The 14949-nt window shown below is 46.1% G+C and overlaps 1 protein-coding gene across 5 annotated transcripts in view; it reads left to right on the plus strand.

Annotated features, from left to right (window-relative positions):
- LOC135812254 (mucin-5AC-like) overlaps positions 1-14949 on the plus strand; it is a 127846-nt gene that overhangs the window by 11327 nt on the left and 101570 nt on the right. For 2 of the 5 annotated variants that reach the window (XM_065325612.1, XM_065325617.1), the window contains 5 exons: positions 1201-1293; positions 3215-3292; positions 6258-6350; positions 7745-7858; positions 9997-11244. The exons of 2 other annotated variants lie outside the window; for them this stretch is intronic. In XM_065325612.1, the coding sequence (XP_065181684.1) occupies positions 1201-1293; positions 3215-3292; positions 6258-6350; positions 7745-7858; positions 9997-10938 (1320 nt within the window). In that variant the 3' untranslated portion in view covers positions 10939-11244. Of the gene's footprint in view, positions 1-1200; positions 1294-3214; positions 3293-6257; positions 6351-7744; positions 7859-9996; positions 11245-14949 lie in introns of those variants that run through there. One more of the 5 variants, XM_065325613.1, reaches the window with a different exon arrangement.

Consider the following 14949-nt stretch of genomic DNA (forward strand, 5'->3'; position numbering starts at 1 on the left):
ATCGTTTCTATATACACAAGCTACAGGGTCAAAAGCATGAAAGGGCTAGTTCACAATCTGCACTGACTCTCTCTCTCTCTGCTGTCATGGTGAAATTCCTTGTTGGAGGCCCGCTCCAACATGTGAAAGCACTAAAAGTCAGCCCACCTTTGGGTCAAATATCGATCCTGCGATACTTGGACCAAAAATCGTATGATAAGAAAATCTTAGCAGATTTGTCAGAATCCTGTGTGACAACGGAGTTCACACCCGGCGATTTTCACCTCGATGTTGATGCTTTTTCTCGTATGATTCCATGTCAAACGGGAAATTGTCTTACGCTTCCCGATTTGTACGGTAGCACGGTTGCATTCCCGTTTCTGGCAATCACATTGGACGCCGTCAATCAGCGTCATGAGGGTCCTGTTGCTTCTAAAGGCATGTTCCGACGCGCCCCGTCGAATGTGAACTAGTCTTTAGCATCCCCCATGTAACCCCTCATGCAGGCAGGCACAGTGGGTTGGTCTAAGACCATGATTGAGAAACGAGAGGTACCAGGTTCAAGTTTTGCTTGGAAGCGGAAGGATTTTTCCAACCGTGCTGCGACCCACAGTTAATTGGGAACTCTTGGCCTGGCATGAGTAATACATGGATGTGGCAAATGGGATTGAGGCCTTTGGCCTCTGGTTGGTGGATCTGATCTATTCTCCCCACCGTTTAGGAGCCGCATCTGACGCCTGATCATGGGGTGGTCGCGACCCACGGGAGCGGAAAGGTGGTTCTTGACCAGGGAGTTGTACGACTCCTTGTTCTTGACCTGCCTGGGACGCAAACCCGTCGAATTTAATAATATTATTATTATTTCTGTAACCCCTCACCCTGATTGCCGGTAAAAAATAATAAAAAATTCATAATGCCCTCCCTGACATGGCCCACCCTATTATTATACCAATACTACTTTCACATAACCGGATATCCTCTAGAATCCACTCCGATATCCGGTCATTGTCGGGTATCAAACTTTTAAGTGTACATATTGTATCCAGCATGTTATTGTGTTATTTACTAGTATAATCATGCGAATGAACTTTTTGTATGTGTGTGTGTGTGTGTGTGTGTGTGTGTGTGTGTGTGTGTGTGTGTGTGTGTGTGTGTGTGTGTGTGTGTGTGTGTGTGTGTGTGTGTGTGTGTGTGTGTCTGTGCCGGTGTGATAAAATGCAGGTACCTGTTTCTAGTCCCATTGCTGCACAAGACAGCCGGTCAAGTTCAGCTTCTGCCACTACCCCTGCCCCTGCCTCTCCTACAGCAACGAGAGTAAGTTGAACGACATAACCTAAATTGTAAAGCTGTGTTCCCAACTGGCGCGTGGACGTGGTACGCTTGTGGTTCATGCGTGCCCAAAGGTGCGCTCAGGCTTTCACAAAAAAACAGCAATATGGATAGATCTTAGCACATTTCAAGCAGTCTTACTCACAGCAAGGTGATATAGCCGGTAAAATTTACTGGGTTGGCTGATGAGGATGGGATGACAACTGGTGGCGAAGAAAAAGTCACACCTGCATAAGACATGAGTGGGTTGCTATTAGGGCTGAGTCGGGTACAATTTTCTTCCGGTATCGGGTTCGGGTAGTTTTCACGGGTAGCACGGGTACCCGATCGGGTAATGTTTCCATGGTAACACCACAATGCACCCCTCCCCTCCACACTGGGTAGACATGCGGAGTGTTACATGAATTTGTACACTCACGCTGTACATGATGTCATCTGTGACTTCGGGTTTCGGTACTATTCCATGCCCGTCTACCCGAGGTCCTCACGAGTAGCTCGGGTACCCGACTACCCGTGCACAGCACTAGTTGCTATGCACCCACACACTGTAGGCAATAGCAAAGTCACACTTAGTGGATTCAAACCTAGAAATATAACGTGAACTTACTACTCCCTGGCCGTTTTGACGCTATCACTTTCAAGCCCTATTGCGCCGGGCTAGCTCATAGTGTACTGAGCTTTCCTGAAATTTGGCTTGAAGGAGATTAATGTACGACCAACTGCTGAGGTTGATGTTTTTTGGTGATCGCGTGTATGAATGTTTGAGTTACTGTCTGCATGTGCACACACTCGCATGATGTGTGTTGGTGTGTGTGTGTTGGTGTGTGTGTGTGTGTGTGTGTTGGTGTGTGTGTGTGTGTGTGTGTGTGTGTGTGTGTGTGTGTGTGTGTGTGTGTGTGTGCAACTGTGCTTGAAGGGGACGGTTGCACTTTTTGTAGTCCCGTTTTATCTGAGTTTTTAGTCGTTCCTCTTACTAGTCTTAGGCCACGGGGTGGCTCTGGGTCCACCAGAGTCGCCCCTGGTGTGTTTCTGAATTTGCGGGGCCGAGGGTTCCGCGACGCGGTCGCCAGGGCAGTGTCTTTTCTGTCACGACCGTTGTCGTCCTCGTCTCTTCATTCGCGGCCGTGTATCTGATCCCCGAATGGTTTCAAACTGCGAAGCTCGGAGTGCAGTGGTGGCAGTCGCATAAGCTGTGAGTAGAGACGGTTGCTGGAGATGGATAGTGATGCAGGGAGAAGAGGTACGCTGCCTGACGACGCGTGGGAAATTGTTTGATCTTGCAATTTCAGTTCTAGACGATGTGTCCTCATGGCTGTTTCTCGATGCTTGGCCTATCGCTGATATCCCTGCGTGGGATGTTCTTCCAGTGGAGTCCAGGTGGGACTTCGGGTGCCCACACTACATCACCTGGTTGATTGTTTCGGAACTGCAATAATACAAGTTCAAATAATTATTGTTTCCTTTTTGTGCGTATTTCTTGTCATTTCTTCAGAATTCCCAAACTCCATTGCAGCGCATTCCTTGCACTCGAAAACACCGCCATTCCGGCAACAGGCTCTCAGCTGCACCAAATAAATAACTTTGCCAAGTTATTTATTTGGTGCAGCTGAGAGCCTGTTGCCGGAATGGCGGTGTTTTCGAGTGCAATTTTTTGTCATCTCTTTTTTTTTATACGTTGCACACCAGATGTACTACTATCGCTGTCTTTCTCCTGCTATCTCTCTCTGCTTGCTGTTTTTTGTTTTTGTTGCCACTGTCCCTCATCATACCCATGCTTGGGTGGAGGGCGGCGTGACCCGTTTGGGTAGCTGTCAATACAGTACAGTACAGTGTGTGTGTGTGTATGTGTATGTGTGTGTGTGTGCGTGTGTGTGTGTGTGTGTTTTTGTGTGTGTGTTTCCATCAGCTGCAGGTAAGGCCTACCACTGCACCAGAAAGCCTGTCAAGTTCAGCTTCTGCCATGTCCTCTGCTACAACAGCTACGGTAAGTTGAACAACATTTTTGTCTTTAAGGCGAGACCAAAACAAATTAGTGATTCCCGGGCCCTCCCGCACCAAAATGGAGCCAAGGCCAATTTTTTCTTTTTTTTTGAACAATTCATAAAACATGTACAGTACGTACTAATCGTGTGAGTAGATCTGTGATGTGGAGTCACACAAACCCGAGCTTGTACGACTCCCTGATGTACAGATCAGAACCATCGTTGGCCGAAATACAGAAAAATTGAACTGGTAAACCGCGTGCCTGTTTTTTTGTGAAATTTGAATAAAAAAATTAAAATTACTGGAAAATACTGTTAAAAAAAGCTCGGCATGGCATGCGCATATGCACATACACACAGTCATAGGAAAAAATAAAAAATATAAAATCACCCGCCCGCACCAATTTCATATGAGTCTTGCCCGGGAATCTCGATTTTATTCTCGTAGCTATGCAGAAGACGTTACTTCAGTAACGTCTGGCGCTAGCCAGGGTCCACACAGCTTTAATTTGGTATTTGTGTGTTTGTGTGTTTGTTTGTTTGTTTGTGTCACGCCTGGCGCTATCCGTATCTGACGGCAAAAAAGCATAGGATGTTATAATTTTTTCAATTCTCCTTTTTTTTCAGGCATATCCTGGGATTCGAACCCGCAGTATCGCCCTATATGCATTCCCCCATACACTTCGCATTCATACCCATTCTTCCAAGTTGCTTTACGTTATTATCTTGCGTTTGAAAGCCCTATTTGAATATTGCGGGCAGCTGTATGTGGCCAGCTGTGTTTGATGGTACGGTACGGTACGGGAGACGGTGTCGTATTACCGTCGATCGTACCTGTCCCGCACCTATCCCCTACTGTACCGTGCCATCAAAGATGGCTGGCCACAATGCATATTCAAATAGGGCTTTCAAATGCAAGATCACAATGTGAAACAACTTTGAAGAATTAGTATGTATGCGAAGTGTATCGGGGGATGCATGCAGGGCGCGCGATAGTGCGGGTTCGAATCCCAGGTTTTGTCTTAAAAAAAGGAATTTTTAAAAGAATTTATAACATCCCTTTGCTTTTTTTTGTCTAGGTCATCAAAGCAAAAAAGCATAGCGTAGGGCCCTGAGCTTCCAAGCTCTCTCGTTTTGGTCTCGCCTAATGCCGGTTTCACACTAGGCCAGTTTACGGTCCAATGCTTCCACACCGCCTCCGACATGAAATCTGCTGACTGTGTTGGATGAGTCAAACTACCTGTTCACACACTCAATAGTGAGGTATTTCACTTGTAGACCTGTCTGTGCACACACATACAAGTTGTACACAGCCACACTCGAGAGTGGTAGATGTTGGAGCAGAGATGTGATAGTTTCTATTATACACAAGCTACAGGGTCAAAAGCATGAAAGGGCTAGTTCACAATCTCCACCGACTCTCTCTGCTGTCATGGTGAAATTCCTTGTTGGAGGCCCGCTCCAACATGTGAAAGCACTAAACGTCAGCCGACCTTTGGGTCAAATATCTACCTTGCCACACTTGGCCAAAAAACCATATGATAAGAAAATTCGAAAGGATCAGTCGGGGAAGTGAACTGCCTGAAAAGAGAAAAGAACGCCAGACCCATCAGGACTCGAACCAGGAACTTTGCTTGTCATGAGAAAAGCTCTAACCACTGAGCTATTGGACCAGGCTGAACCTAGAAGGCGCTGACAAGTTTTTTCTCTACAAAGACAGCTCGCAAAAAGTGCCACACATACTGATGGCATGTGGGTCTTTTTCCCCTTTGGTTTGAAGAACTGTCCAGATGAAGGGTAGTTGGCCGCAGCCAGATGTGAACCGGATAAGGAGTGAGGTATGGAAGCAAGGACTGAGAACAGAGTGTCTCGGATAGAAGAGGTGTGCAAGTGGATGGCAGAAATATGCCATGATGCAGAACCACTTGGGACCGTCAGATTAATTTTCCAGGTCCTAGCCAGCCGGGAAAAAACCCTCGCGCCCACGGCAGCTTTGAGGGAAAGAAACCAGGTGTATATCCCCAATGGCGATAACGCATCATGTAGGCATGGCAACCACATCACGGCAAAAAGTGATAGAGAAGCAATAATAAGCTGCACAGAAATGAAGGGTGGGACGACAGGGACACTGGTGAGACTCAAAACTATCTCGCTTCTCTCGGCCGGCGAGAAATACAACTTTTCCAAGTCCACCATAGTTTGTGGATTTCAGGGGTGTTGGCCGTTGGGCGGTGCAATAGCCGATTGAGTCCTCTTCCCAAGATTTCTTTTGAGTTCTTCCCTCCCCTCTCCCGGGGAGACCCACGTGACAAATCTTTGGCAGTCAGAAAGGACAGTACAGTACTGTGTATGTGTGTGTGTGTGTGTGTGTGTGTGTGTGTGTGTGTGTGTGTGTGTGTGTGTGTGTGTGTGTGCGTGTGTGTGTGTGTGTGTGTGTGTGTGTGTGTGTGTATGTGTGTGTGTGTGTGTGTGTGTGTGTGTGTGTGTGTGTGTGTGTGTGTGTGTGTGTCCGGCATGAACTTGCTGTTGGTAACCACCCAAGAGAAGTGGTGTGATGAGTGTGAGGGGAAAAAATGAAAAAGACCAAAGTAGGCATTCCTTGCGCAGAAAAAGCCACTTCATAGCTATGTGGTATAGACCGTGCTGAATATTGGCGGTCAATTCTTCAGCCTTGCAAGCTGTGGAATGGTGCAATCCCAGCAGAAGTTGCTATAGCTTCTGCTGTAGCATGGCTATCATCGCTTTCGGCGATGGGCGTCAAATGGTCAAGGTCAGAGATGTGTGTGTGTGTGTGTGTGTGTGTGTGTGTGTGTGTATGTGTGTGTGTGTGTGTGTGTGTGTGTGTGTGTGTGTGTGTGTGTGTGTGTGTGTGTGTCTGTGCCTGTGTGTGTGTGTGTGTGTGTGTGTGTGTGTGTGTGTGTCTGTGTGTGTGTGTGTGTGTTTCTGTGCCTGTGTGCTGAACTATAGGTACCTGTTTCTAGTCCCATTGCTGCACAAGACAGCCGGGCAAGTTCAGCTTCTGCCTCTGCTCCTGCCACTGCTTCTGCTACTGCAACGAGAGTAAGTTGAACGACATACCTCTGCTGTACGATATCCAACAGAGTAAATGTCGGTCGCGACCAAAACATGCGCACAAGGCCAAATATGCTATTTGGCCCAAATGTGGCTCCTTTTTTTATACCAGATTGGGCCTCATCCCCCCCCCCCCCCCCCCCCCTCCTCCCCTGTGAGAGTTTGGTGCAGTTTGGTGCATAGTTTCCAGTGCAATAACAACCTCATGAATATTGGATAGCTATGTGAGTCACAGCACGAGCTCCTGTGTTAGGAGCAACCAACTTTCCTATAAAAGTTTACCCAAAGTCAATAGCACAATGTCATGCTTACAGATACTTTCATTCCACTTTGCGTTTCATCATATCATAGGTCCACCTCACTTCTTTTTCTCCTCAATCTTGATGATGGCTCCTGGCCGAAAATTTGATTTAAATACTATCATAATTTTAGCAGCGAAGATTCCACTTCATTTGAGCATGGTGTGTGTATGGTGTGTGTATGGTGTATGTATGGTGTGTGTATGGTGTGTGTATGGTGTGTGTATGGTGTGTGTATGGTGTGTGTGTATGGTGTGTGTATGGTGTGTGTATGGTGTGTGTATGGTGTGTGTATGGTGTGTGTATGGTGTGTGTAGGGTGTGTGTATAGTTTTTCACGTAACTTACAGATACTACGCACTTAGAAGTTGCGACTTCGGCGGTAATAGTCATGAAGTTGATTGTTCCAACTAGGAACACACGCTTCTTGCCGAACTTGACACTTGACTGACTCACGACTGCCATCCGGAGCACACGAGGAGCACGTCGCACCTTCCACTCGGCAAACCTGCAATAAAGCACCACTCCCTGCTCAATACATGGTGTTTCTGGGAATTCACCCCTCATCAGTTGAGCTTGAGTAGGCTGAGGAAGATTGTGCCTGAAAAACACCACCTATATACTGCTCTCCAGGCCAAACCATCACCAGGGATACAAACTTACAGAGACGCTTTGTTTCCAGCGCGACAAACACCTCGTGAAGCTCCGGGTAGCAGCGTGAGTCAAAGTCGCTCATGGAGTTGTTATAAACAGACGTTGGGAGCCAGTATAGCTATTCGCAACGCTGTCACCTCCAACAACTAGTCGCACGTCCGCGTGAGGGACAACAATACGACCCCCCCTCCCCCCGAAACACCGTGTATTGAGCAGGGAGTGGTGCTTTCTTGCAGGTTTGCCGAGTGGAAGGTGCGACGTGCTCCTCGTGTGCTCCGGATGGCAGTCGTGAGTCAGTCAAGTGTCAAGTTCGGCAAGAAGCGTGTGTTCCTAGTTGGAACAATCCACTTCTTACAGATACTAGTAAAATAAATCAAAGTTATTGTATAATTTTGAAGTATTATGGATGTTGCATTTCTCATCTTTTCAGGCTGACGCTACAGCAGCTGCAAGCACAGCTGTTTCATCCGTTGGTAGAGGCTATCATGTCTTACCTGCGATGCCAACCCCAACACAGATTGCAGACATCAAGAAGCGCAGAAAGGTACGATTGGATGAGTCTATTTTGTTTTGATCTTAGAAGTACTTCCAGTAGCAAGTTCAGGCAATATCGATTAGGAGATTGTTTTGGAATATGTCTGGTTAGTACATAACCTTCCCTTTCCCCAGTGACAATCTCAAGAATGTATTTCAATTTTCAAACAATCACGAAAATTGCGATGGATATTGCGGATGATCACTCCAAATTTGCAGCCCATACGCGGTGTTTAATGTCAGTATGCGGCCATTGTGTGGTGTACGCATTGTGAAACCAATGGGTCTACAGCCCCTCACTAGACATCTCTGCATGGTGCTAACAAATTACTGATTAAATTGAATGGCATCGCGTACAATCAGCTTCCACCATGGGAAGCATAGCACAGCCTATGCCAATATTCTTTTATTTTCTGAATAGGAAAACCCAACCAGTGTCTGCCCCAGGACCGGGTCAGCGACCCGGTTAGGGGGATGCTTAGACCCGTTAAGGTAGCCCAACACCAACAACTGGTGCGAATATTTTTTTTAAAAATATTTTAACAGCACTACGTAGATGTATGGAGCAAGTAATGACGATTTATCAGGGGGTGGGGTGGGGGGAGTGTATTTGGGCATCATCTTCCAGTATGCCGCTCTGATATTACGGAAATTTTGTGTCATTTCTCCATAGTTAGTCTCGGGTGGAGAGCCAAGAATTAATTTATAAGAAGAAAAGAGGATCAAGGATTAATTTATAAGAAGAAAAGAGGACCAAGGATTAATTTATAAGAAGAAAAGAGGACCAAGGAGCCTTCACCTTCCCCTCCAATGTTATTTCTATAACTTAGAACCTTTCAAACTGGAAGGCTGTTGGAGTGCGCATCCAAGATGTACTAGAGTTGATTGACAGTTACATGTAGGTGTAGAACGTCTGTACCGTTGGTCAGTGTCATGCAATGTTATCGCATGACCTGATTGTCAAGTTACTGCTGGTGTTAGTGGATATCATAGCGAAACTTGAAGCTCCTTGGTCCTCTTTTCTTCTTATAAATTTCTCCATAGGGACTACTTTGCTACATAGCTTTGCATAGGCCAATATCATGCTCTCATTCCTGCAGATAGGCCACCTGTACAGAGCAACATTTCTAAACAACAAATTATAGTCTTTTCACCCACTGCAATCTTCCCTAGCCGTTTGCAGACGGTGAAATGGACACAAACTGTTACTTTTGTACGTAAATGGACAAAATGGAGACAAAAATGGTAACATAAACCCAACTATGATTTTTGTCCTTTTGAGTCGAGGGCACATTTTGTACTTCAAGGTGATATGCTCCAGCAGGCAAAAGCGATAGGCGCATACAAACCGAGGGTCCAGTGCGCATTGTTCTTACATGTATAATGATGAAATCAAAGCATTGTTCATGCACCTATGATCCTGACAGTATAGCATTGTAGTAGTAAAAAGATCACCTCTACCATTTACGACTTCCCGATTTACGTGCAGCAGCCACACTTGACCGAAACCCGGCTCAAAACCCTGTAAACGTTGCACCAGGTACACATAAGTTGCAGTGCATGTGAAAAGGATGCTAAGCTGCACTTGACTGAAACAGACAAGAGCTGATTTTGAAGTTTGAACTTGCCCTCAGTGTTGGCTAAAGACCGTGCACATAAAACCATCACCACAGTATTTGAACGGTCTCTGCCGGGATGACAGCTACACCATAGCTCAATGTTTAGAGCATCGCTGGCCTCAAGCTATGGTCCCTGGTTCGAGTACTGATACAGTCAATATATTTGTTCGAACGTATTCTTCAGACTAATCAGGCGAACTACCCTGCATCAATCTAAAAGCCAGGAAAACACATAGCTGGAAATTTGTTACCATTTTGGTCTACATTTTGTGTTTGTGTAGTGTGGGTGTGAGTGTGGGTGTGTGGGTGTTAGTGTGGGTGTGTGGGTGTGTGTGGGTGCCTCTGTTAATGTGAATGTTTGTATTATGGATGTGTATGTAGTGTTTGTATGTGTGTGTGTGTGTTTATGGTTATGCAGCTTAGCCGTTTAACGGCAGCTGTATGTCAAGGTCAAGGTCAAGGTGTGTTTATGTGTGTTTGTGTGTTTGTGTGTATGTGTATGTGTATGTGGTTCTCTTTTGTCATGCAGTGGAACAAGGTAGTAGGAAGTCCTGGAAAGAGTTTTTTTAATTTTTGGAATACTTCACATCCGGAGGTACCACCGCATGGCAAACATGCCATGCTTGCCACGTACAGTGACAAACTGGTTGCTGTGTGGTATAATGGTGTGAACGTCACCAAGATCACTGAGACATCAGACTTGCAGACATGGCACAGTATTGACCTACCAAGTGAATACAGTAAGCTGGCTGTCCCATCACTGGCATCCCATGGTGGTATGCTGTACATGCACTGTGACACATACACCAAGAGCACCAACACATGGGTGCACTCTATTCTGCAGTACTGTGACACACCAGATAACGGTGATGGCGGCCGCAGTGGTGGTGGTGGTGGTGGTGGTCAGTGGACCAAACTGACGGACGTCCCACACTGTAGTCATGCCTGGTGTACTATACATGTATGTCATGATGCTATTTCTCTGTATGGTGGCCTGCATAGTGATGGAACAAAGCACAATCATGTTAGTACCTATTCTCTAGCTAGCAAGCAGTGGAGCTCTTCTTCATCATCCAATACTAGCCTAGTATTACCTGCATTGCCACTACCATGCTGCAGGGCATCACTTGTCACATTCCCTGATTCACTGTACTTAGTTGGTGGTGTTACTGGTTGTTTTCTCAAACACCATGATGGTAGGTGGGTGTCAACCAGTCCACCTGATGGTGTTGAGCTGAAGTTTAGTGCAGCATGCGCACTGTCTGACCATTGCATGGTTATTTGCCCCCACACTGCCTCTGCTGAGTGTGTTGTACACGATATTTCATCTGGACAGGTCTATCCACTACCAGCTATGCCACAGTGGAGTTTTTACACTCCATCACTCACACTGTTTGGCAGTACCCTGGTACTCAGTGTAGGTGGATCTAACAGTCCTACTGCTTTGTACACACTGGATATGAGTGTGTGAGTGTAGTAGGTTACTAACTACAGTCAATCACTGATGATGAGTACAGTATGCAAACTGTACTGCTTTTCACTTTCTTTCTAATATCAGAAAGTTGCTAATCTTTGTTTTCACATCTCTCTGGTTGTCAAGTAATTGTCTAGTTTTACGCTGCCTCATCCCCTGTAACATATACCCAGATTGGTTAAGTGAATATTACTCTTACTTCTATAGTCACGTCCAAGCTTACCCATTCTTTCCTTGATGCCTCCACAGCAGGAATGTGAATTGTGAACTGAAAACTATTTTTAATTGTGCGTCCTACCCTGAGTCTGCTATGTTCTAAGTTCTGTTTCTGACATTGAGCACTTTCTGCAGCTCGGGGATCAACGGATTTGTTCATTAGGTGTGTGCATTTTATGTATGCTTTGAGGGCAAGGGCGGGGGGGGGGGGGGCTTGTGGAGTTGCATCATGCATGGTTTCCATAGTCGGAGGACCATATGTTCAAGAGGCTGTTCAGTGAACACCTGATACTAATGCTTGTCTGCATGTTTGCACTTTGCATTTCTGATATCCATAACAAAGCCATGTCTGGTTTCTTGAAGAGAGAGAGAGAGACGAAGACAGAGACCGATCCAAAGACAGAGCTAGAGACTAAAGGCCTATTCATACTTCATTTCACGTACAGGAAACGCGTCGCATAGGGGAAAGCCATCGCGCGAAGGTCGCGCGATGAATTTCCCGTACGCGAAATGAAGTATGAATAGCCTTAAAAGACAGAGGCAGGGAAGGCACGCGTTCATGCGCACACACACCACACACATACGGTACTACCTCACTGGCAGTATCTGGTCACATGGGTCTCTCAGGGAGAGGGGAAAGTCTCTAAAGGAATGTTGAGGACGTGAGTCTATTGGCTATTGAGCGGACTCACACTAAAATCCCCGTCCTCTGTTGTAGATTTTTGGAAATGATTCTACTACTACAAGTTTGCTCATCACACTACAGTACGTGACTCACAACCCCGTCCAGGATAAAAAATATTGGCAGCATCAAGGTTACAATGTTTGAGTTCTTACATCAGTGAGGATCTTCTTTTCATGTAGACGTCACTGGAACAATTTTTCTGCCAGATTTAATCAGAAAAACGGGAAGGATTGTCAACTAGCACTTGGCGGATAATGCCGGCAGTTAGCAGAATTTAGACATTTCCAGGAAAGTTTTATGCATGTTAAGTTAAGTATGTGGATAAAGGAATGAAGCAGGGAAGTGCCTGACATAAGGTTTGTATTGTTCCGCTGTTTTAATGCTTTTCGAGCTGAATCTGCCCATTTTCGCCGCTCATTGCTCGTCAATGGCTATCGTCAGCACACAACCAATCTATTCAGTTGCTACAAACTCGATGAGTTAACTGGAACCTAGTGGTTCTAGATGTGTGTAAGTACATGTATACTATTATTATTTCGGTCTAGAATCATTCTTACCATGCGTTTTCAGTCATCTATCGTTCTGACGAAGAGCGATATTTCTCTTAAGATTACGTTGTTGTTTTCAAAACCGTTTCCTTGGAGACACTAAAGTCATCACACTTACAAGTACAAGGAGAACACACTTGATGTTCTTGAACGGCAACGTGTTGAGCGTTTTCACAGTGAGTATACATGTACATTATGCATATAAAAACCTCTCTGTGAGCGGTTCTGAAAAAACCTTTACTGGTGCTGCCCCGTCGTGAAAGTAAGAAATTACAACTGGCGCATTGTCCCCCAAACGTGAACTTATCCACATAAATCGCGAATGACGGGACCCGAACGCACCTGTAGCGTGAGTTTCCTACATTAGGGATCTCATCACGTGCAATGCGCAGGGTGTTTGCGCATACATTGCGTCATCGAGTTTCGAGTGCAGCTCGTGGACACAGCTGTAAAAATGGCGACGGCCGATTTTCGACACTGGCGGTATCATCATCTTCATCGTTGTTCGAACATACTTTGTGATTCCTGCCGAAGGACAGCGTGGCCAAGGCGATATCGCCCCGGTCGATTTTCCGATAATTTGCCATGGGGTAAGAACTCAATTCAGAGAAGATTCAGATAAAAATTGAGACGTTTTCTCCAGTTAGCTTGTCCAAACTTCGATTTTCAGTGCATCAGCCATCGTGAACATCGCCGCCATTAACACTCAGAGGGAAGACATCGCTCTCAAAAGAAGAGGTTTTCACGCTGCGTCCAAGAGTGAATTATGTGTCTGGGAGATAGGTAGCTTGGAGATGGCCATACAACGGGCTTTCTTAGACGCAACATCGAGCCATTTCCACGGTCTTCTTCAACTTGATATATTTCGGAAAAATGTTCTTTTTCACGGTTTCTGCACTGGACGCGTTTGGGATTGAAAATCTCGCCTACGCAAACTGGCTGCGCAGTTCACGTGCTGAGATCCCCACCTACATGTGGATGCAGCTGGGGACTCTGGTCCATAGGCATAGGCCATTACTTATTACGTGGCCTTCGATGAACTCCAATGTTGGATATCCCACGTAAGTAGCTTCGTGTAGTAACAAAGTTACGGTACCATTACACTGTGATACCTTGTACCAGTGGTGGTGTTACCCTATGTTGCATATCCGGGTCACATTACATTGCCCCAAAGCCCGGGCAAACGTGCCCTTCCGGGTACTGCAGTATGGTAAATCTGCTTTTTCTTGGAGTAAGAGGAAGGGTCACACATTTGCCTAGTTCCTCCCAGCATTCCTGCATGCCAGCATGTGCTGGACACTTCCCTCTCCCCTTCTACTGCCTGAAAAGGGCAACACACGTGAGAGCGTTCACCAGGCCAGTACAGTCGGAGGAGAACATGGTAAAAGGCAAAAAGGCAACACACATGAAGCCCTTATAAACAAGCAGTGGCCACTCTAGTTCCAGAAATGTTGGGCTTACATTCCAGGCATTGCCGTCGGATTCCCACGCTTCTTCCTCTTCTTCCATCGTGCAAAATGTAATACTCTTTCTCGTAAGTTTAGTCCTGGGAGTACAGCCGACGGAGAACATGGGAAAAGGCAAAACGGCAACATACATGTACATGACTCCCTTGTAAACAGGCAGTGGTAACTATAGCAACAGCAATGTTGAACTTACATACCAGCCATTGTCGCCCGATTCCCACGATTCTTCTTATTCGTCTTCCACCTTGCAAACATTCCTTCCAGTAAATTCATTCCTGGGTCTACTTCTGCGCAGTAGATTGGCGATGGCGGAGATGGAGCAGATCACGGAACCCTCTTGGGCTCCCTGGAGCAGATTGCGGGGCCGATGCCGGACACGCAGTCAGGACGAAGTAGCAAATTGCGGAACTCCCCCACGTAGATTGGGGTCGCGGGGTCAGCATGTTGTTCCAAACCAGTCCACAGTTTCAGCTAGCGATTGTCAAAGGCACTTGGTAGGGCGGTAACGGGGTCACGTGTCAACAATGCGTCAACAAAGTGTCAACAAAGTGTCGACAAAGTGTCAACGAAGTGTCGACAAAGTGTCGACAAAGTGTCGACAAAGTGTCGACCACGTGTATAGCGGTACACTCAGCGGTACACTAATTCTCGTGACATTCTCGTGTCACAAAACTGAAACATCGAGCACCAGTATGGAAAGGCTTCAGACAGAAAGCCTATCCAATTTATGTCTTCACTTCAGATGGCATACACGGAATTGCATAGGAGCAAGAACAATGAAGTACCCACACAAATACTTGAAAGGATAACAAAACGTATCGGAATGTAAATGAACCTAACAATTGGATGTACTGGCTCGGAGAAAATCGGATGTGAAACATAATAATTATGTTTCACATCCGACGAACGGATAATAATTATTATTATCCGTTCGTCAGTGATTTAAGCGCATCTCCACAGACCCCTGCCTTTCTAGGACTGTGTGTGTCAAGGACAAAGCCATCGGTGTATTTAATCTCATCCGGTAAACGTGCGTGTGCGTGTGTATGTGTGTGTGTGTGTGTGTGTGTGTGTGTGTGTGTGTGTGCTGCCC

Source organism: Sycon ciliatum, chromosome 3, assembly GCF_964019385.1.
Source record: "Sycon ciliatum chromosome 3, ocSycCili1.1, whole genome shotgun sequence".
In the NCBI taxonomy this organism is placed as follows: Eukaryota; Metazoa; Porifera; class Calcarea; order Leucosolenida; family Sycettidae; genus Sycon; species Sycon ciliatum.